This window comes from Morchella importuna (assembly GCF_003444635.1).
Source record: "Morchella importuna strain M04M26 chromosome Unknown Morimp01GS062, whole genome shotgun sequence".
NCBI classification, from domain to species: Eukaryota; Fungi; Ascomycota; class Pezizomycetes; order Pezizales; family Morchellaceae; genus Morchella; species Morchella importuna.
In genome coordinates, this window is record NW_025763459.1 from 92527 (window position 1) to 115548 (window position 23022).

The 23022-nt window shown below is 48.5% G+C and overlaps 5 protein-coding genes across 5 annotated transcripts; 3 read left to right on the forward strand and 2 right to left on the reverse strand.

The window, feature by feature from the left end:
• Positions 1-4500: 4500 nt before the first annotated feature.
• LAJ45_11302 (uncharacterized protein) lies at positions 4501-5978 on the forward strand (the record flags this gene model as incomplete). The annotated part of the gene is made up of 4 exons (XM_046120811.1): positions 4501-4752; positions 4829-5066; positions 5150-5470; positions 5536-5978. 4 exons carry the CDS (start codon positions 4501-4503, stop codon positions 5976-5978), a joined length of 1254 nt encoding a protein of 417 aa, XP_045966012.1.
• Positions 5979-10325: 4347 nt separating this feature from the next.
• Positions 10326-12248, reverse strand: LAJ45_11303 (uncharacterized protein; the record flags this gene model as incomplete). Its single annotated transcript, XM_046120812.1, has 4 exons — positions 10326-11407; positions 11491-11915; positions 11979-11999; positions 12241-12248. The coding sequence occupies 4 exons, from the start codon at positions 12246-12248 to the stop codon at positions 10326-10328; spliced, it is 1536 nt and encodes a 511-aa protein (XP_045966013.1).
• A 73-nt stretch (positions 12249-12321) lies between these two features.
• Positions 12322-13696, forward strand: LAJ45_11304 (uncharacterized protein; the record flags this gene model as incomplete). Its single annotated transcript, XM_046120813.1, has 3 exons — positions 12322-12876; positions 12942-13382; positions 13499-13696. 3 exons carry the CDS (start codon positions 12322-12324, stop codon positions 13694-13696), a joined length of 1194 nt encoding a protein of 397 aa, XP_045966014.1.
• A 2357-nt stretch (positions 13697-16053) lies between these two features.
• On the reverse strand, positions 16054-18192 carry LAJ45_11305 (uncharacterized protein; the record flags this gene model as incomplete). Its single annotated transcript, XM_046120814.1, has 4 exons — positions 16054-16878; positions 16930-17711; positions 17767-17833; positions 17893-18192. 4 exons carry the CDS (start codon positions 18190-18192, stop codon positions 16054-16056), a joined length of 1974 nt encoding a protein of 657 aa, XP_045966015.1.
• Positions 18193-20702: 2510 nt separating this feature from the next.
• Positions 20703-22317, forward strand: LAJ45_11306 (uncharacterized protein; the record flags this gene model as incomplete). The annotated part of the gene is made up of 9 exons (XM_046120815.1): positions 20703-20736; positions 20802-20864; positions 21393-21452; positions 21534-21594; positions 21728-21800; positions 21878-21984; positions 22039-22109; positions 22165-22224; positions 22277-22317. 9 exons carry the CDS (start codon positions 20703-20705, stop codon positions 22315-22317), a joined length of 570 nt encoding a protein of 189 aa, XP_045966016.1.
• Positions 22318-23022: the final 705 nt, after the last annotated feature.

A 23022-nucleotide genomic window follows, 5' to 3' on the forward strand; every position in this document is an offset into this window, starting at 1 on the left:
CATTTAGCTATGACTGGCACAACGCTGGTCTAAACTCAAAAGACAATATCAACATCGACAACATATACCCCTGTCAGTGCATATCCTCATCAACGGCTAGTGGTGACTCAATAACGACCGAAAACAGCATTGACATCAACTGAAAGCGTTCCTTAATCAAATGACTATCTGTGATGGATCCCCCGGCGCGCGGGTGGCTTAGGCATATATATTCCGCGCATCTTCGTCCGAAAAATACCCTACATCTACGTTGAGTAGCCCGCGGTATGCGGCTGCAGGCATCCCGGGTCTCAGTCGCAGAAATTACGATAATACCGTTTCGCCGGGAGGCATTAGAATATCCCGCCCTGCGAGATGCGCCTATCTATTACGTAGCTCTCATTCTGTGGAAACAAGCTTTCATTCGAGGGCTGAAAGGATGTGGTAGAACTGCATGAGATTAGATGTTTCCACTTCTCGTGCATGTTTTCTTTTTCGTCCGTGGATCGAGGCCCTATTTCTTTATTTTCTTTTTTCTTTTGCTTTTCTGAGCTGCATGACTATGACTACATGTGGCTGATAACTCCATGGATGATTGCCGCGCGGGTCTGACGATAATGAGGGTTACCATTATTCCATGCGATAACTGAATTTTTATAATGTCAAACCGCGATATCGAGACCGCAGGAATAGCGGATACGAGTGATAACTTGTGATTATCGACCCAACCGCACCACCCCGAGTAGGTAGGTGATACAGCAGATACAGCATCATTGCTGATGCACTCGTCTTCAGCGTACCTCTCACAACCACCTATTTCTGCGGGTGCGGACAGGCGAATGGGGATTATCCAAATAACTCCTTCCGGTCCACGTGAGTCAAATCTCAAGAATTTAAGGCCGGCCAGCATGGATGATGCCGCGCCTCAAGCCCGTAACTTCGGAGATTATGTTTGTAGAAACATCTTTTGCAAAAGAGGCAGCACAAGTCCATGAGCGGCTGAGATATGCAAAAAGATATGCATCTGGCATACACAATTTGTCATTAGGTAGGCCCCCCGAGTGATTATGTGTGAATGTCGAAATTCGCCGGATATGTGTAGGTTACGACTATTTAACTATGGCGTCTTTTTTGCGAGGCGGTAGGTGGAAGGCTGAACTTATCTCAACAAAGGATTGATGTGCTTGAAAGTATGTATGTCCACTCCCACTCCCAGTACTAAAATACCAGCGACCAGACTATAATCATCGGCGAGGTTTTTTCCTATATCTCGAGGAGGAAAAGTTTCCTGTAAGGCTGCACCTTCGATGCCGCATCTCATCTGAGTGTGCACCTGGTACCACTCTTTCGAATCGGGATGCAAACAGCTCTCTCCCGCGCAACAGGCAGCGGGTGCTTCTTCTCGGGAGGAGCTATGCTCATTAATAACTATACTAGCCCATGATGCGCTGTTCGCCAGGCCGTCCGTCTCCGTGGTGCGCTGTTCCTCACGTTCACGAGTGAGCCTTGATGATGCAAGTCGGGGAGTTGCATCCTGTCAATGTCAGTGCGACCAGTAAATTGATTGGCGAGCCTCTAAGAATCGGTGCTAAGCATACGTTTTTTCACAAACGTTTTTGACACGTTGCTATTGAGTTAAGGTTTTCACGTAGGTTGCTATCGCAGGGGGGGGGGGGTGTTTCCTCAGGGAGAGTCGGATTCGACCTTCCCTCTCACCGGCGGTTGGCGGTAATTTCTTTGTCCTCTGAAGTCCAATCACTTGGACGGATAGGTGTAAAGGGAGGTGTGTGTGTGTGCGAGGGCTGCATAAAATGTTCCTGTAAATTTTTGTTGAGACATCATCCCTAGTCCAAACTCTAAAGACTGGCTGGCCGGCCTGGGCTGAACACAAAGTGTGCCCTTGTGATCCTATATATCGATTCGATTACCAGATCCTCTAGCCGTTCGAGTATGCAGAAACAGCTGAACCTTGATTTCTGGTCTAGTTGGTCGGTCGAGGGCATTTTCGCAAACTGTGACTGCTGTTACTGATGTTAGCCAGTGTTTGTCTTGAGTGGTGAAATCTAGATCAGTGATATTCAGCTCAGTTCCCTTTTATGGGCTAGAAGATTGCGAAATCCAAATATCCGATCTCGTTATCATCTAAGGAAAGAAGAACAGTTCTCAATCGTAGCGGGTAAGCGTCATTATCTTAGCGCGTGGATTACTGTTCTTGGCGGCAAATAGCGACTTTGTCAGTTGCCTATTAACATCAAGACTCGATTCGAGAATCGGTACCCCAGAAATCCCCCCCCACCCACTATGTGCACAAGTGATCGCAGCAACTTTTCTGCTTCCAGGTGTAGCAGTCACCCCCCCCCCCAAATCCAAATACCACAACAACCTTCTTTAGAACAGCCGGCACGCCCCCGAGCGGTGAGGATGATCTGGAGATTCGCTAATTTCCATGGAGGCGTTGAAGGAAGGTCTCACAGCTTCCAAGGTCGCTAAATAATGACTCGAACAGGAACCCACAGACCTATGGAAAAGCCACTTGGCGGTGGCTACAACTAGAGCACTGTGTGTTTATCTCCCGTCCAGTATGTAGTAGCCGTGCTAAAAAAGTCTGTAGTTCCTGGATTGAGGTTGTTGTGGAGTTGCACGGCCGCCAGGAAACACCTTGTAGACTCACTAGTTTGCATGGACGGGCTATGTATGTTCACTTGTAGTTTGAGCATGTATTTGAGTTCGGTACGCGTGCCTCTTTCTAGATATATATGTGTATTTGGGGATGAGGACTGGGTTTTTTCCCCCAGCATACTCGATACGGGACCGGCGGCGGTGGTGATACTAGGAATCGGAATTGGAACTACAGTCTAAATAATAGGGCAGAGTACTCTAGAGGCCACAAGGTACCAAGAGGGGGGAAATAGTCTTACTCACTCACCATTTATTGGATATGCAGACTTTTGAACAAGACCACTCGAAGTCGTATGTATATAGATCAGGTCTCCAAGATCTCGGAATTTATATCCACTACATGCACTTAGAGACACCCTTGCCTGTGCACTGTGTATCTACTCTATTCTAATCGCTCGCTACCAAAACTCATCCTGGAGCGAAACTATTTCGAGCAGCATCACTGAGCACTCACCTCGAATCAACACAGATGTCTCCAAAATCATTTGCGCATCTCGTCCTACCTGGGTGGTGGGTGGATTTTCAGAGACCAGGCACCGTGATCGGCTGATTGGCTACTGGCCCCCAATCGTGCCCCTGAAATCTCTTAGAGTTGCATTAGTGCGTTTTGGATAAAATGCTTGGCCCTTCAACAACAGCCATCAAAACTGTTTGTCCGTTCAGAAATGCCTTTGTATGCACAATATGTGCTTACATTAGTTGTATCTATTCTACAAGTCTATCGACCCCTTTTGCCTAGGATGAGAAATAGAAATAGAAAGGGCCAGTAAACTTATGTATAAGCACAATGCGGCTTCAGCCCTGTAATATCTTCTTCCTACAGAGCTTTAGCCGCTGAGATAAGGCGATATAGAATTGTTTGGTTATCTATCTTCAATGCGACCATAGCTTTGGTGTTGTGTCTGATGTGATCCACATTCCTTTGTCCTTCGGAATCCACGACGAGTATGGGGGGTTGAGGTGTAATGCGCTTAGAGTTTCCGAGCCTCATTGCCTAAATAAACTAAGAAAGAGCCCTGTGTGGTGTGGAGCACTGGAGACTAAAGTGAGTTGGGGTGTGCGCCAACAACCTTCCTGCGGATCCTCCAACGTGCCCTTAGTGCGAAGACCCGTTCTGCAGGGTTCTGGGTTAGTGTATTCTAGGTTTGCACATCTCTAAACTAAAAAAAGTACTTACTCGATAGTAAAGTAAAACATTGATAAGTATCGTGAATTTTGTTTGTGCCATGTGGTGTCCAAACATGCTGAAGGTACCGGTCCGTTCTTCATACTCTTCCCTTTGTTAGGCAGCGGGTATTCTAGAGAGTGGTGTGTAAAAGAAAGGAGGAGGAGGAGGGGGAAAAAAAAGTTCATCCGTGGCAGCGGAACAGCCTGCTGACGCTCGGCGGCGGCGCTGCGGCGGCGTTGGTGGTGACAATTTCCTTCTTGTGTGTGTATGCTTCGTACCTGCGTTGAATGCTCCCACAATTGGAGTACCTACATGTCGTATTATTTTTTTCTCGGCAGAAGGGAGAGGAGATCCCCAGCCTGGCCAGCCCAACTCACCCTACGTACTCGCAGGTGCTACGTTTTCGTACCCACCTTAGAATTAGACAAGACGCGGCTTGGCCTGTAGGCTGTGCCTCTTGTAGCTTTCCTTTTATCTAACGCCTTTTCCCCCCTTCTTCTTTTCTATTTCCCAACTTCTTTGTTCTCAACACTTCCTCAGTCTTTCCTTAATTTCGTGGTGGTGGTACTACTTTCCTTAACATCTTCACTCCTCCACACTCTCTTCAGTGATATTTAAGAATATAAATTTCTCCTAAAAAAAATCAAAAAAAAATCTGCAAATCAATCTCAACAATGCCTACCTCTAATACCTTCCTGAGTGGTCTCGCTGCCTTTGCTGCTCTCACCCAATTAGCATATGCAACCACTTGCCAGCATCAACCTATCAACTCTATTCAATATTGCCAGGAAACCACCGCCATCACCTACTCAAACATTGCTGACTCCGGTACCTATCAAGATGTTTCCGGCTATGATATGGATTCTTGCACTTGCTCTTTCACGCCCAAGGACTTCTCTGGTGGACTAGCTCCTTTGAACGAAGAGGTATGTTTTTATATAGCGCCATAATTCTTGCCCATAACTACCGGGGATAAACATCTAAACTTATTGTTAAATTTAGCTCTCTCTCCATCTCCGTGGGCCTATCATCCTCAAGAAGTTCGCTGCCTACACCCCCAACACAAAGGCCAAGCGCCATGAGGATCACGTCCGCCGCCATGCCCATGGCCACCTGCGCAAGCGTAAGGATAATGTCCTCACAGTCACCTCAACTACTACCATCACAATCACTGTTCCTGCTTCAGATGCTACTCCAGCTCCAGGTTCTGGAGGTCAAGGAAGTAATGGAGGCTATGGAGGTACTGGACCTGGGGCTTCGGGTGTAAATGTTGATACTATTTCGGGCGGGGACGAGGTTCATGCGGATATTGCATCTTCTAAGACATCTGCTGCCGCCCCACTGCAAGCAGCGCGAGTGCTGTCACCGGGGACTGGAACCGAATCTCATTCTTCGATGCCGAGGCAGGTAAAGCTGATGGCCTGGTATTTTTGAACCACATGGGTGGGCAAGGATCTGGAACATTCGACAATTGCTTCGGAAACTCAATCTCTTACGCCAATGGAACCGCCAATGGTGGTTCTGCAAAGCCCACCATTTTGGAAGATATTCTGATTCCTTCCAATAACGAGTTCATTATTATGACCGACCGCCCATGCGAAGGAAATGACTGTGGAGTCCACCGCCCTGGAATCCCAGCCTACCGTGAGTGCTCGAGTCTTGAATTACAATAATGATACCAGTATGTACTAACGCTTCTTCACTTATAGACGGATTTGGAGGCGATAACAAAGTCTTTCTCTTCGAGTTCCAAATGCCCGAAGACAAGAACTGCCCCGAGTTCAACCGCAATATTCCTGCTATCTGGGCACTCAACGCTAAAATCCCTCGCAACGTTCAGTACGGAAAATGCTCTTGCTGGGACACTGGATGTGGTGAAATCGATCTCTTCGAGACCCTTGTTGATGCCGACGACTTCCTTAAGACCCACTACCACTCCAAGCAGGGTGCCGTTGGCAAGTACGGAGGCGGTGGTGCTCCCGACTTCTTTGCCAGGCCTTACTCAAAGCCTATCCAGGCTGCGGTTGTTTTTTCGGGTACAAGTGTTACGATCAAGGTTCTCGATGAGGATACTTCATTTGCCGAGGCACTGAGTAGTGACTTTGTCAAGGGTTGCGAGAAGAGCGTCTCAGTCTTCGCTGTTCCATCATAAACATGATGTGATTTTATCAGAAAAATAAGATCTTGTTGTATTTGTTCTGGACACCTTGTTTACAAAGAATGTATTTCCTATATGTAGTTTTCCTTCTTTTTTTTTTCCTTCAATTTTATTTCATCTCATTGGTGTGTAGTGTGTGCAAGATACGCCCCCCCCCCCCCTTACTACCCGATGGGCAAATATTACCTACTTTACTTTTAGTATCACTTTATCGCATAAGCACTTGCTTCAGTTCTGGAAACTATGGGTACCCCAATGGGGGTATTTGTACAATACTGTAAATTGCAGCGAGCAGGGCCCTACTTACCATATCGTTTTCTTTACTTTACTTATTTGGAGGAGTTTACTTGTTTTTCTTGGGGATGTGAGGATAGTATACAGATCAGGTGAGGGATAGCTTTTAGATGAGAATAAATGATATTATCTAAAGTGTTCTTCTATTCGTTTTGTGAGGATTGATCACATCGATCTGTGGCCTCGACAGTAATCGAAGAAAAAGAGGATCGTGTCTTCCTCATCTTCTCTATCCACAGAGCCTATACTTGATGAAGAACTCACTGGGAAACGAAATACTATTTCTACAACTTTTAGACTGACTAAAGCCACCGGCGAATCCTGTATAGTCAGGTCCCTGCAGCACAATAATCATCGAATATCACTCGGAGAAGATGTGCCGTATGTGCACATGATTTTCGACAATTCAAGGCGGAGGCACAATATTTTCATCTTTGAGTAAGGAATTCTTGGAACGTTATCCGGTCATCTATGTATTGGTTTAGTAGTTCGAGGTGTTAATTTCCTGTGGAATTGTCTGTTTCCGGACCGGAGAAGTGGAGCAAAGCATACCCAAGAAGCTCTAAAAGCAATGCCCGACCGGTTTCTGTACATCCCATGTACTCCAGGCATCTTGAATCTTTGTATGGCAACTTAGGCATATGATCTCAGGACCCATTATGGGGTAGTATATAACAATCGAGCACAGGGTTGAGCCGACCCTAGCCCAGTATCAAGATGTGCATATGTGTATCACCTTACTCCCATATATCACATTGCTCTGAAATATAGGGCGTTGTAGAAGCACAGTAATTATTTCCAGTGATATTGGCTGCCTCAATCCTGCCACACCGGATCCCTCTCCCTCACCACACTCATAACTCCCTTACGGCCGGGAACTTAACCCCCATATGCCAGGACGCCGATATATATTAACAGAGAGGCGGAGGAACGCCCTTCATTTCTCTCTTTATGTTCTAATTATGGCCCAAAGCTGGTATCTATAGTTGCTACCCTCCTTTTTCATTTGTTGATCCGTCTTTGATTGTTGAGTTAAATCACTATATATCACTCGCACACAGATTTGGGTGTGCAATATGTGCAAAGTGAAAGGCGTAGGTTCGTCGATATATGACCCTCCCAAAATGTGTGAAAATCTTCTGTAAGTATTTATCACGGATGATTCGACTGATAGCTTTGTTTTCACTCCTAATGTACCCTCGATTTAGTTTGACTTGAAGCTGTTTTCCCTACTGATTTGTAACTATCAGAGGCGGGTATTCATTCAATGTGTCAAGTTTTGGAAATGGTCGCTACAGTCCCTTCAACGGGCTTTATCGGGGTGCACGTGGCATTGAACGTGCATGTATTGCTTGTATGAATTTTGAAATTGTTTCTGGTGGCTATAATGAGCTTTTAATGCTTCAATGGATGCACTAAGGGCGTACCAAAAAGGTCAGCCATCTCATGGGCAGGCTTACCTCTATGATTCCCTGGACTAGTACCTTCATGAAGAGCGTAATCACCTATAGAAATAGGTCAGCCGGATAAGGATAAATAAGAATGTATATTCTCCTACCAATAGAAAGGTCGGGGGGTGGGATGTTTAAGGTTGAAACAGTACGCGGCATGCAAGTTAGCCAACCTTAGCATAAGCTCACACCAAGCCCCCAAACACGCCCCGGCACCAGGAGGGTTATAACCACCCAACTTCCCACCTTCTCCCACCTTCATCTTCATCCATCAACACACACACAAACATATCACCATCTTCACAACACAGGCGGGGGAAGATACACTGTGAAGACGTCACCCATCCGGACGATTCTGGGGAGAGGAGTTAATGCCTCTGGTATTAATTCCCCTCCCACAAGCCGTCCAGATGTGTTCCCTCTCCTTGGTGTGTTTTCCTCCCCCACCTGTCTGCTTCTGGGTTTTTGGCCGAGGAGCTGAGGGGAGAATTAACGGGGTTGGCTCTCTTGATCTGTGTGGCACTTTGGTTTCCTTTTGGTTCTGCTTTGGTTGGTTGGGTTGGGCTTCTGGACTTTTGGGCTGCGGTTTTTGGGAATTTTTTGAAACTTTTGGCATGTTTTCGCCTTTGGTATTTGGGGCTTTTGAGGGACACTTTTGGGTATTTGGGTATCTTGAGAGCCTTTTTGCCCTTGAGCTTTGGCATTTGGCTTTTCAGCCTTCAGCCTTCGGTTTTCGTTCTTTTTGATGCTTTTATTGGGGTGAATCTTTCAATTTCTCGAGCTCTTAGTTTATAAGTATTAACTTCCCCTCCTCCATTGCTCCTTGTTTTGTATGTAACTCTTCCTGTCCATTTCTGTGAACTTCCTTCTCTCGTTCCTTACTCTAACCCCGTCACTAGAGTCCCGCGCACTATACGCATTACAGTATTGCGGCCGTTTTTTCCCCAAAGAGCAGCTACAACATAGCCTCTTGATTTATTCAGCGGGGCATACTACAGCCTTCTGCATGCTACGTCACCGGCTTGCAGCTTATCAATGGACCCCCCCAGCGCTCACAGCAGAGCTTCAGGCCAGCTAGCTCCTAGAGTACATTTACCCTTCTGAGCCAGCGGCTTGCCAACTACATAACTATACGGGATGGGGAAGTTGACAGTGAATCAACTTTGAGCACGCCGCACATACACAAGGGGAAAATAAAAGCACGCCGCATAAAACGACGAAGAAAGGATGCCATCAAGATCCCCAAGAAATCGAATCTGTAGTTCCTCATTTCCAAGACCAGAGGGGGGGGGCACAAAAATCCTTGGATGGTGAATATAAGACTAGCTAATATAACCCCGTCTATAGCCTCCTGGCACAGCTTCTGGTAGTCTCGTGCCCAACCTGTGGCGTGACTCTCCAGCACAAGGACGAGGGGCGAGTCGACAAAATGTCTAGCCACGGGACTAAGCCTCCGGTATATATATATATATTGCTCCTGGTATGGCGAGGGATATGTTTATAGTATACACTCGACACAAGGACAACACCGGGACCTCTTTCTTGTATATAAGACGAGTACCACTATATCAAAGGATAGAAAAGGTTAAAGCAGCATATTGCTATTCTTATAACGAGAGTTTATCACTACTTGCATGTGTAGGCATCACTATAACGAGAGTTATTACTACTCTATGTACTCGTATACCAGGGTAAGAACCAAAAAATGCAAGTGACGGAAACGGTAATGATTTGTATGAGAGATCACCGCCACCCCATACAAATAATCCTTGCCCTGAGCAACTGCATTTTCTGGTTCTTTTCGTGGTAAACGAGTATGTGCAGGCGGCAGGCCTCACTATGACGTGTGTCGACTGTATTATACACACTACCTATCATTATAGTCTAGGATCTTGTAGAGTACATTTATGTACATATATGTAGTTACTAGAAACACATGATACATGTATCTCTGTCCCGCCCTGTCCACATAAAAGTGACAACCCACACGAGTGACACTCCATGACACCCCCCTCCCCCCCTTCTCCCCAACGCACACACCCTCACTCCTCCCCACACATCACATCACATCACATCACATCACATCACCCACACTACAACCGCAAAGAGCAGACTATATGCAACCACAATGTATATTCTTTTATCGCACACTACCCCCCCCCCCCCCTATATGATGCTATACCATACCATACCATACCAATGCTGTTATGCTGATGCTTATGCTTATGCTTATACACACTACTACATACTAAACTAAACTAAACGCCGGGTTGCTGCCCCTTTTTGCTTTATATATACGCTCCGTCCCCCCGAAAAAAAAGGGATAGAAGTGGTGCGTCGGGGGACCTAAGGGGGGGAGAAGAAGAAGGAGGGCAGGAATGCAGAACCTTGCTGCAGAGGAGGGGGGGGGGGGGGGGGAGGAGGAGGAGAGGAACCAGGAAGAAAAGCTACAAAAGACCAGCCCATACAAAGAAGAAAGAAAGACAGCCCACAAGAAAAGACGAAAGAAAACCAGAAGACAAAACCACCTAATAAAAAAAAACCACAAAAGAAGACTAAAAACAAAAAGAAACTCAAACTACCATACACCCGCCCACTACCTCCCCTCCCTCTCCGACTTACTCCTAATCCTCGTCCACCCACTAATCCCCACACTCGCCGCCTGCAACTGACTCCACCCACTAAACCCTCCTCCCCCACCCCCTGTCCCCCCACCCCCTCCCACCTCCACCGCAACAACCTCCCCACTCCCACTCTCCTCCCCCCCCTCCACCTCCTCCACCAGATCCCACTCGGCCCCAATCGCCTCCCCCATAACCGTAAACCGCACCCTCTCCACCACCGCCGCCAACCCCACCCTAAACCCCCTCATCCCCGCCACCCCACCAGCCGTCGCCAGATTGCCCGCCACCGTCGCATGACTCGCCCTCCCAAACCCGGCCACCCCCTCCTTCGCCACCAGCAGCCGCCACATCGCCGCGCCGGGCGCACATGCCTCTTCAACGGAATTGACGTCGTCGAGGCCCTGCGCGTAGCACAGCCACGCCACGTCGACGGCCAGCATGGCGAGGCCCTCAATGACCTTTGTGTAGCCGGCGTTGTTCTCGCGGGCGAGGGCCGCGAGGGGCACGGAGAGGTGCAGGGGCCGTGTGGCGAGGTGGCGGTTGTTGAGCACGCCGCGGATGGAGGTTGTGGGCGTGTCGCGCGTGGGGAGGAGGATCTCGTGTGGGAGCTTGAGGCCCAGGTAGTGCGCGGTGAGGACGAGGAGGTGCGAGAGGTGCGTGAGGGCGGTGGTGATCTGCGCGGGGGCGTGGGTGTTGAGGTCGGTGAGGAGGTTGGGGATGGGCACGCCGCCGATGTGGTATGTTGGCTGTAGCGGCGGGGGTGGTTGCTGTTGGATGGTGGAGTTGGTGGTGCTGCTGGTGGGGTGTGGTGTGGGGGGGGGGGCCTTTTTGCGCTTCTGGCGCAGGTTGTAGAGGGCTGCGGCTTCGCGGCAGAGGAAGGTGCGGGCTTCGGCGGTGCGGGTGTGCAGTGTTTTGTGCTTTGTGGTGAGGCGCTTTGTGTCGCGTGTCAGGGCCTGCGAGGCCTGCGGGAGGCGGAAGAGCGCCGCGCGGGCGTTGGTGAGGGTATCGTGGCGGGCGGCGGTGCTGGCTCGGAGCTCGTTTAGCTTGATTGTATCTGTGGCCATACTCTATTAGCTTTTTTTTTCTCTCTCCTACAAACCTATAAACCTAGCTCAATCACAGACAGGGAGGGAGTACCAGCAGCGTTGAGCTCCTTGAGGCGGCGCGTCTCCTCCTGAATCTTCCTGATGCGCTCGCGGGCCTCGGCGCTCTGGGCGGCGAGGGCGTCGACGGAGCCGCGGCTGCTCTCGAGGTAGTCGTGGACGCGCTCGGCGAGGGCGTCGCGCTCGGTGATGCGGAGGAGCGTCTCGTAGCGCAGCTCCCAGGCGCGCTCCTGGGAGCAGGACGTGCAGGTGAGGTGGCGCTTTTCGGTGGTGCAGATGCCGCATTGCATGGTGGTTGGGGAGTGTGTGTGTGGGGTCGTCAGGGGGGCATATGGCGGGTGGGTTGTGTTTGTGGGGGAGAGCTGGGAGCTGTGGTGGTTGGTGGTGGTGGTGGTGAGAGGTGAGAGGTGAGATGAGAGGTGAGGTGGGGCGGTTATCGATACGGGAGCTGTGTAGATACTGTGAGTGTGTAAGAAGTAAGAGAGAGGGGGAGGGATGTTTTCGTCTCTGATTGATATTTACCTTCTGTGGTTGTGGCTGTGGCTGGGTGTATAACAGAAAATCTGAATCTCTCAGATGAGGATCTCTGTGATGCGTTGAGTCAAGACGATAGAAGGGGAGTGAGTGACAACGGGCAGGATAAGGAATACCGAGCCGGGGCTGTGACCACAGCTCTGCCACTACGTAGAATGACGTCTCCACCCCGCGCACCCCGTCTGTCACTCTGTCACTCTGTCACTCTCCGTGTCTCAGCGCCCATCCATCCAGCACCCACCGTACATACTAGTACATACGTGAACTAAAGCTTATCTAACCCACCCCACCACCCTGCTGCCCACCACCACCCTGCTGCCACCCCACGACGATGCCCCTGCATCACATCACGCACCTCACCCTCCAACCCATCCGCACCTACCGTCCTCGCCCACGCCCACGCCCACGCCCTCGCCCTCGCACCCCGCCAACACCCGCACCCAGCATGTCCACCTCTACAGCCAAGAAGCGCTCGCGTGACTTCCTCCCCAACAACAACGATGACGCCGACGCCGGCGACGAGCAGACAATCGTGCACAGCCCCGTCTCGTACACGCCGCCCGTGTCGCCGGGGGCCGAGAAGCGCGTGCGCAGCAGAGGCAGCTACCGCGCCGAGACCGAGAGGGGGAGCTACCGCGAGGAGCGGGGCAGCTATCGGGAAGAGAGGGGCGGGAGTAGGGGCAGCAGGGGCAGCTATCGGGATGGGAGTAGGGGGAGTCACAGGGAGGAGAGAGGCAGTGGTGGTGGTGGCACGCCGAGTGGCAGTCCACCAAGGGACCTGGAGAGGGTGACGGACTCGCCTGTACAGCGGGAGCGCGAGCGTGATGGGGGACAGGGACGAGATCACAGCTCGTCGAGAGAGCAGAGCCCTGGGCTGCGTGGTCGGGTTCACCGTACGATAACCACCACGACCTAGATCTCGAGCCCGCCTCCCCTCCACACCGCGACCAGAGCCCCCTCCGCACATCGACCTCCCCGCCCCACGATCCACCCGCAACACCCCAGCCACTCTCCCCCTCTCTCCGCGAAAGCACCACACCCTCCCCCAGCCCCCCACCGCACGAGCCCCGCCAATTCCACTCCCAGCCCCAATCCCAAACCCCACAATCACCCCCCTCCCCTTCACCGCAGAACCGACCCCCTCCTCCATCAGAACCCCAGCAGCAATCACAATCACAATCACAACCACCACCAGCAGCATCACAAAAAGAACCAGAACCAGAACCAGAAACCGAAAAACCACCACCACCAGCAGCCCCCGAAACAGACGACCTCCTCGTGCAGCTCCCGCCCCACGACTGGCCCTCGTTCCTGGCGCGCTTCACGGCCGCACTGCACGCCGTCGGCGACGAGAAGGAGCGCATTGCGCGCGAGCTGGATATGTGGAACTGGGTAAGACGAGCACAGCGAGTCTTTGAAACACCTCACTACTACTACCCCCCCCCCCCTTTCCCTTCCTCCTCTTCACCCCTAACCCCCAGAGAGCAACTACTGACGTAGTTGCATAGATGTACGAGATCTGGAGTACCTCGCGCGACCGCGACGACACGCGCCGGCTCAGCAGGGAGATGGCGACGATGGTGCAGTGGACGCAGATGAAGGAGGAGGAGCTGGAGCGCGCGCGCGAGGAGCACACGAGGAGCATGTTGGCCATTTCGGACGTGTTGGGCATTGCGCCGAGTGGTGGGCCGCCGGGGAGGCGGTAGCTGTGTGTGTGTGTGGGGGGGGGGGGGTGGTTATGGGTTTCTCTTGTCTTCTTTTTTTTTTTTCTTGAGTTGAGTTGTCTGTTTTATATGGCGCTATATCATAGCTGTTGACTTTTTTTTCTTCTCTTTCTTTTTCTTTCTCTTTCTGCTTTCTACTTTCTCACTTTTTACTTTTCTTATATATAGCTGCGATACCTTTCCTTTCCCTTTCTCCCCTTTCCTTTCCCTGCATCACAGACCATGCCCCGACTAAAACCACACCGCGGCGAGTGACAGCGTGTGATACTTCAAACATACGTACTAGCTATAGCAGCTAGCTAGCTGCAATACTACCACTGTCTCCATCTGGTTATATATGGAGAGCTATAGCTACATGATATCTAGACGCTTATGATGAACCCCCCAACTGTTGAGAATCAACCTCTTACTACCATGTATTTGCGAGTAGTGCTGCGCTGGGTATTGGGGGGCCTGGGTCTGCAGCCATATATATACACTAGTCGATATATTTCATGCCGTTCGTGGGATACGCCCGGGGGGGGGGTTACAATATCCAGTCTAGTTCCCTGTGTGTAAAATGGCGAGCCGTGTGAGGGAGAGCTACACTACCATCATAATCATCCACTAGCATACTCGAGAGTTCCATAGTCCTGACCAGAGGTCTAGGAAGCTAGCTGCACAGTCAAACCAGTGGCTGTGGGTAATCCCACACTTGCTCGGCTCCATTGCACGCATATCTGGATCTTGTTCCTCCTTTTTTTTTTTCCCTCTTCTTCTTCCTCTAGCTGTGGGGAGGGGGGGGGGGATGTAAGACCCTTTCTTCATGGTGGGCCTATAGCTAGTACTACGCTACAGCGCTGTGGTGTCTTCCGTGTTGGGTGCTCTATATTGTATTACCTATCCTACCTACATGTACCTGCCGTATCAACCCTTGGGGTGCTATCCTAAGCCTATATAGCCACATTCCCAAGAACAGCCCGTTCTAGCTCCACCACTCCAAGAATTTAAAGCCGGTAGTCACTGGTCAAGCGCGCCCCCATCTATGTTTCTTCTCTAGCCATTTGCTTATACCAGCCATCACAAGGGCCAGGCATCATACTGGTTGTGGTTTGGTCTGCCATGGGGGCCGCCGGCATTGTATTATATCTGCCATGCTGCGAAAGTTAGTACATGTAGTTTTGTTGCCCTTGCGCCCTGCCTGCGGCGGTGCGGGGGGGCCAAAGTACTCCTCCAGAAGACGATCGACTCCGAGGAGTCACTACATAGTCACGGGCAATTACTCGCCCCCCTTTTTATTGACCGGGCCCAAAGTTCAAACCACCGTTGTTGTTGTTGTTGTTTTTTTTTTGTTTGTTTGTTTAATCCATCAACTCAAACCGCCGTCATTCTAGTGCTTCTTCTCCTCCTCATCAATTGGAATTACACGTTCCTATATATATATTCTTGACAGCAACAGCGCCCTCTTTCTCGTCTCGTCGTGGGTTAGTATAGTGGTAGCTACGACGTGTTAAGTACTTACGCATACGTATAACCGTTATCGCTCATGGGCCGCAGCGCAACAACTAGATGTGTAGCTACAGCACTAACCTGGCCTACCCTATAACAGCAGTCAGCTACATGCCGGCCTAACCACCACCACTCCGCACGCACCGACCACCGAGTGATAATCCATGACTCCGTCCCTCCAATCCCACATCTCACCCAACACAGTAGTCCCCCCCCCAAAGCAGAGGCCAAGACTGCCACTGCCGCTTACCTTTTTTGGATTGGGGGGGGGATTTGTGCTCGTGTAGGTTCGTTAGCCTCCAGCGCCGATTTAGGCATACCAAGAGATCATAGCACATATGACAGGTCACGTCACACCCACATCAATGTACCTACGTTGAGAGCGCCTTCTAGCTCACTTGGTCTTTTTTTTTTTTTTTTTTTTTTTGGGGGGGGGGTGGGTTTGCGTTATGGTAGACACTGGGACTCAGTAGATCAGGTATTGGGGAAGGACCAGCCAGGGCAAGGTTTGTGTGGAGTCGTGCAAAGATAGTTCTCTGACTCCCGTTCTCGGCCCTTATACTCTTATACAAATATTATGGGGAGCGGACTAAAGAGAAGAGCTAGGAGGAGACCATGAATACATGGAATAAGGGTGTGTTGCTCTAATACAAGCTATATCTTGGCGTCAGGTGATAGTGGTTCACAGATAATCACTCGGCTTTGTCATCTAACATATCAAAAAGGGACTAGTACAGATTTATGCAGGGAATATCAGCGCCCCCAAGCATCTCTTTTTATATAATCCCTGTAATATAAACAAGAAAGCTTATTTCTAGTCTCTTTCAATTGGTAACAAAACTGTCAAAAATTCAAAGCTTGTGTTTTCTCCAGAAATTCTCCCTTTTGGGTGCAGGATCTTCTAACACTTGCTCAACATAACCACCATTGCTGTGCCTAATGCCCTCCACATAGCATTGGCCTTCATTCATGGTGAGACCCCGGCCCTGTCCTAGTACTGTTTTAGCCGTATATGGATGTCCTACCTCGTGGGTTTGCCTTTCTTCGCTCGACCCGTTCAGGCGACATATATCGGGATCGTCAGTTACCCAACCGTCTGGTGCATAGTCAGACGAAGAATCCATAAATGAATCCTCCACAAACACTTTTCGCCCGTTTCTATCCTTGGTATATCCATAGAGAGAGAGGTCCGATAAACACTGATTCTCTATCGTTTCCGACACCGGGCTCTCGGGATAATCGTCAGCGTAATCGTCGAGATGTTTTTCGTTTACATAATTTTCGGCCATGGCCTGACCACGGATACTAAAATTTTGGGATTCTCCACTCTGCTGGGTTTCATCTAGAGGGTGTCTATCAACCTTTGCATATAGAGCGTGAGGTGGAATAGTATAATTATCCATAAGCCCTTCCATTTTCGTCAATTGCCTCGTGGGGGGTACACCCAAGGGTCTTGGCGGCCTACTAGGACGATCTTGATAAACCACTGACGGTTGACTTGGAACACTCTTCTGAGGATAAAACACTGGTCTTTGGGGTATTTTCGATGATTGATGACCCTTCCGCCCTACTTTATCATCATGGCTACTATCATGCCTTTTTCGAACCCCCAACCTTTCTGGCGAATCAGCACAAACGCGTAGCAAAGCGGCCAGAGGTGAAGATGAGCCCGGAACCTTCAAAAATATGGTTATTTTTCTTCTAACTGTAACAGGTAACAGACTTACCTTCTGAAGCTCGGCCGGATCTAGTGTACGCCTACTTTTGGGTGTGGGTGATTTACTTTTCGTGATTGCCATCTCTGGTGTGCGGGTTCTTGCTCGGTCTACGCCTTCCGCTTCTGATTTATTGTCTTTTACTACCGCTGAAGAAGCGTAGCTGCTACCCCCTTCCCTATATCTAGCATGGTAGGCCTCTTTAGCATATTTCAGAGTTTCTAAGGTAGGACTCGAGGTCCCCCGTTCCTGTAAGTGCGCTGCTACCCTCATTTCTGGTCGAAAACGTTTCTGAAATCTAGCACGAGAATACTCTGATAAACCGTCTATATCTTTGTTCTCAGGGATACCTTCATCGGAACTCTCTCTACCTCTGTCTCGTCCACTTGTAATAGCTGAACCGCAATTTGAGTCTCGGGAAGATATATTTGCCGGTAGGGAATATATACCCCTTCTTCGAAGGACATCGGCCATTGCACTCCGTGGCGAAGATTTAATCGGGCTCTCCGTCATAAGAACTTCAGTAGATGGCTTTTCAGGTGTAGATTTTTCGTTCTTTCTGCGCCTTTTCCTTGGCTCGGTGTAGCCGTCACTTATAGAAATTGTAACTGTGTTCAATTTTTTCTCTTCAAGGCGCCTTTTTGAGGATTCGAAGTAGGAGAATGGCTCATTTTCCTCTTTGCGACCCCGGGATTTCTTGTCTTTTTTGTAATTTGGTGACGCCTTTTGGGCGATAGGCAAATCAAAAGATCTTCCATCAAGAAATTTCATTTCAGAAAACGCAAGGTCGGGCACTAAACATGTGTCAACATCTGGAACCATCATATCAGACCTTCTGGATTGACCTACGCCCTTTTTTGACTGGAGTCGAAGCTCGACCTTTCTTAAATATACCAAGGTTATGGGTTGGGCGTAGCTATCGCGCTAAGTAGGTTAACGGTGATCTCTATTTTGCAAACATGGAGTCTTAACTACCGTGAGTCTGTCCTTGGTAAAATTATCTGCGGAGAATTCGTCGATTAAAATGTCCCCTTGTTTCTTATCCTTTAGACGGGAGGATTTGGGTTCCTTCTTCTTGGCAGGTGCCCTTTTCTTCTCTCTTTTTGGTTCGGCGATTGGCTTAATTTGACTAGGGCTCCGCATCTTGTGACGAGGCCTCCGCTGGAAATCCTTCGTCCTCCGGCCATCTACTTTCGGAGATATTTCTGGGGAGGTTTCACGGACATCCTGAAATCTCTGTTTAGATTGCTTATCGTCGTCCACTACATCGTTCATTACTCGATCACGAGCAGGGCTAATCTCAGCAAATGGTATTACAGAGCTGTCCGATGATAATACTTTCTTATGATGTTTTCTCGACGGGTTTTCTTGCTTTCTGGCTGCTATTGATGTTGTATGTATAGGATCCTTTACACTATCGCTGCGGATGGTGTAGATATCCACCGGCTTTCTATATCGTTGATGAACATTTTCTCGAGCTGCAATTATATCTCCCTTAGACAATCAGTATCCTGGGTTGAAAACTAGATGAAGTAATGGAAATCGCAAACCTTCTGTAACCATTCCTGCACTTTATTGCTCATTTTCGTCTATAATCAGACTGTACAATATACAGAGATTCAATCGGAGTTGGTTCAACGAGTGCCCGGGAATAACTTAATTGTGAGGTATTCGAGATGTTGGCTGATGAAATCTTACCTTCGGGTAGGATCGTTAGAATTGGCCTGATCTTTACAGGAAAAGTTTATCGCACACCTGTTCAATAGCCTAGTTATAACCACATATAGGCCAGATACGCGAATAAACACTTTACGTTCAGTGTCAACGTCCGGTCAAATTTCGTCAGATGCCGCAGTACTGGCTTCTTGACCTTACTAGTAAAACACTGAAAATTTCTCAGACTACTTGCACACGGAGGATAGGTATAAACCAACAAACAGCTAATTATAAAGACGCAATTCCTTTATCTAGATATTCATCTAACCAATTTTGAGTTTTCTGCATACATTTGGAGCCACTTAGGATGAAAAACAAATTATTGTGAAAGTTAAAATAGGACCCTTATAGAGTCTTTAGTATTATTACGTGTATGTAGTATGATTTTACTGGTTTAGATAGCCGAAAGCTCGAATTATGATCGGTGGATACATTACAGAACCATGTGCACACTGAGTTGGTCCGTGTTCCCTACCCTGATCCATTTAACGATTATAAATATGTACGATACAAGAGCCCATTGCAGGTCCTAAACATGCAAACAGACCAAGAGGAAGTCTTTCTATCAATGGTCCTATAACCTAAATTTTGAATCCAGATATCATTTAATAGGTGAATCATGAAATTGCACTCGACATATAATAGAAATTGCTCATCACTGGTGCTGTTTGGCTAGCTCTTTGACTGGATAAACTCTCTCTATTTTATTTTCAACCCGAATTTTAGTAAGCCTGGCCGAATTCATTCTTTGGTTAGGATGCCAATCCTGAATTGGGGGATCGATGCTTCCGTATGTACTTACGCCTTATGCGTTGTCCAACAGCTTTAATTCCCCCGTTGGATTACTTCCGTCTGTCTAACGTTGACGGCCAATTGTTCAACGGTGGATTACCTAGTTTTTCTCTTTGTTTACGGCGAAAAATGCCGGTATTGGTAACAGAGTACCCTAGCGACAGAATGTAAGTGTAGACCTTCTGAAAATGCCCGAGATTGCAGTGGCCCATCGTGGAACCACTTTCATTTTTCATTCGTTCGAACATTTCTTTTATGAAATGACGCTGAGCTGTGAAAGAAATTCAGTAACAAAGAATTGGGCTAGACCAAACCGGGCATTCCCTGGTGTTAATTGGGCCCTATATGCATGAACGATGTACCTCGAGTAGAGTAAGGTATGCGAGGCATTTGCAGAGAGGGTCGAGCGCATAGACAAAACCGTATTCGCACATAGCCAGGTGTATCTATATGGTTATCCACTTCCTTATCAGCAGAACACTTACGTGGATAGGGGGGAAGAGGAGAACCGTTTTCCTTTTTCAAGGATATCGTTTCTCATATGAATTGAATTCTCATTGACCAAGCCAAGAGTGCGGCGACTTCGGCTATTGGAACGAAACGAGGAAAGTTGGGTGGGCAGGTGACCTTAACTGTCCCATGCCCGTGGATCACACAATAACCCGCATTGTCTTCCGAGTACACTTGGTCCGACCTTTCTGAGCACAGATTCGTTGGAGGTGGCGTAAACTGTCCACTCTGTGCTCTCATGATTCGCGGAATAAAATCATCTCGATCAAAGACCCAGTCGATTTCAGGGACTCTGTAACGACTCCCAGCTTTCGGCGACTCTGATGACTTCTGCTAGCCGGCATATGCGTGAAGATGAACAAAATCGATATGTACTCATAACAGCCAGGCGCAGCGGAAGTGATCAAAAGCATCTGCCCACATCGTCCCGCATCTTGATGAGCAAACCATATAATGTAGTATAGGTATGGTACTGTAGGCATCGAAACCGAGAGCTTCCTCGTTTTCCAAATAGCCCAATCGTTGCATAGTCAAGTTCGTCGATTCTGCCGCAGAGAAGTATCCCTGTTCATATCGGTCAGCTCCGTACATACACAGCTGTATGAATGTAATAAGAGCTCTTTGCATAGGTGTAAACAACAAAGAGCTCCGACATATGATCTAGTGTGTGCTACATACTCTTTTTATGATTCTTAAAGATCACATTATTAGATTCTTGTTGTTGAACTGTACAGCTGGATGGAGGAGATCTGTCTAGGACCATTAGAATGGTGGGATTCGGAAGGTTCTTGGGCTTGTGGGGTGAGGGGCACGGCATGACGTCGTCATACCTTGTTTAGCAATAAGCTAACCTGTAAATTGAGAAGATGCCGCAATTCACGTTTCAAGTCATAACGAGAGATCTCAAGAGATATACCTAGAGCCTAAGAGTGCGTCCTTCAAGAGCATGGATAGCTGTTTGAATTGACCGTTCACCTTGCTGTCAACAAACAATTATCGATCGGCCCGTAACTTTTCGAGAGACTTTGAGCAGCAATCGTAAACCGAATCATCTCCGTGCGTGCCAATTCCATATCCATCTGTAGAGGGTATCATACTCGAGGCGACATGCGTGGAGGTATAAACCGCCAATAGCTAGGAGGGACCAAAACCTTTCTCTAACTACTGCTGATACAGGAATTAGCTATAGAAGAAACCAGATCGTTATGATCAGGGAGCTACTTCCGTGAAACGTGTGTGTGTGGCCCGCTTTGTTCTGCATCACACCCATAGCTCTACCCACATCATAATTGGGCAGCACACCCAGTTTATCTCAACCCCACACGCTGCACACACGCCTCCCATACTTTTCCCTGCTCTTCTTCTCCCCCTCTCTCGGCCCTCAAAACCATCATCTTCCCCCCTCCCATACTTCATAACCCACTTCCCCCCAGTCTCTATCTGTTCTGACCCATAAGATCGACCTTCTTTGCAACAACCCAATACTTACGATTTTTTCCCTTTTTGGATACGTTCAGGCATGCATTTTCTCCCCATCGTCTTCTCTCGGGCAACCGCCCTGCAAGTAGTTCCGCCGTGGTGTTAAATTGTGCGTCCAGTTTGTTTCGGTGTCCGTACGGAATTCGATAACCTCGCAACTATGTCAAAACTATTTGTTGGGTCAGTATATCATTGTGTCATTGTTATTATTGGCACCACTCCATCATTTATATCATGGCCTTCATCTACTTAATGATCTGGCATTCCCAAACCTATCTGATACTTCCTCTAATCAACTATGTGCTATTACCAGAGGCCTTGCCTGGCACACCGATGATGGAACTCTGAGGGCCAAATTCGAGGAATTTGGTACTGTCGAAGAGGCGGTATGTACCCCAGACATTCTTTATCTACACTGCGCACCCTTAAATTGTTATCTCTGACACTATTCTTCATACTACAGGTCGTCGTCAAGGATCGTGATACCGGAAGGTCTCGTGGATTTGGATTTGTCAGATTCACCAACGATGATGATGCCACCAGTGCAATGAACGCCATGAACGATGTTGAGTAGGTATTCGTTTTTCGATCTGTATCACGTTTTCGCTAATCAAGGCTATATAGATTTGACGGCCGTAGAATCCGTGTTGATAAGGCCACTGATCGCCGTGCAGGAGGTGGTGGAGGTGGTGGAGGTTAGTTTGTCACTGATTTCAATCAATTCTTCATTCACTTACGAACATCTCATAGGTGGATACGGCGGAGGTGGATACGGCGGCGGTCAAGGCGGATACGGCGGCGGGGGCGGAGGTGAGTACTAAGACGCGTGCCTGCATGGATAATGATGCTAACGTATGTGAAGGTTACGGCGGCGATAGTTACGGCAGCTCCAGTGGTTATTAGGACTGGTTCCGAACTCTAGTTACTCGGCGCACGGGAAAAATGGAATACTAGTACTAGCTAGGCGTGTGTAAGTTAATGCTACTTCACCAAACTCAATATCAAATATTTGGACCTTTTCTCTTTACTATATATTCAAGGCTCTCTTGCTCCGAAAATCATTTGATATGTACTCAGATGCCAGGCTAGTTATCCTTGAAACAAACCGCAGAGCTAGTGAAAGTGTGATGATATGTTATTTCATATTGCTATGATGTTAGCGAGCCAATAGGGAAAAAGGCCTGTATTCTACAACATGCATTGTTACACAAGCCTAGCCAGGCGTATTTCTAAACACATCAGGAAAGCGTTGTAGCAGCCTGTAGTAATTCTGAAGAGGGCCCCCAGAGTTGGGGGATCGTGTCAAAAAGCGGGCCACAAAAAAAACTATAATCTCTAAGAGGTATATATGTATAAGTAACAATTGTGAAGCATTCAAGTCCCCCTAACCTATCTAAAAGCCCAGGTCCCGAAAACAGGCGGGGGGGCAACTTGTTTCACCGCATAAAATTGGACTAAGTTAATAAAAACCTGCTAGGTTTGTGTGCATTGTTGTGCATCACGAGACACTTATGGATATGAAGCACAGGATATCACTCGCATCAAACATTGTGTTTATCCCTAATTCCCTACATTTGATTGATTGATTACTTCATTAATTGTATGTAA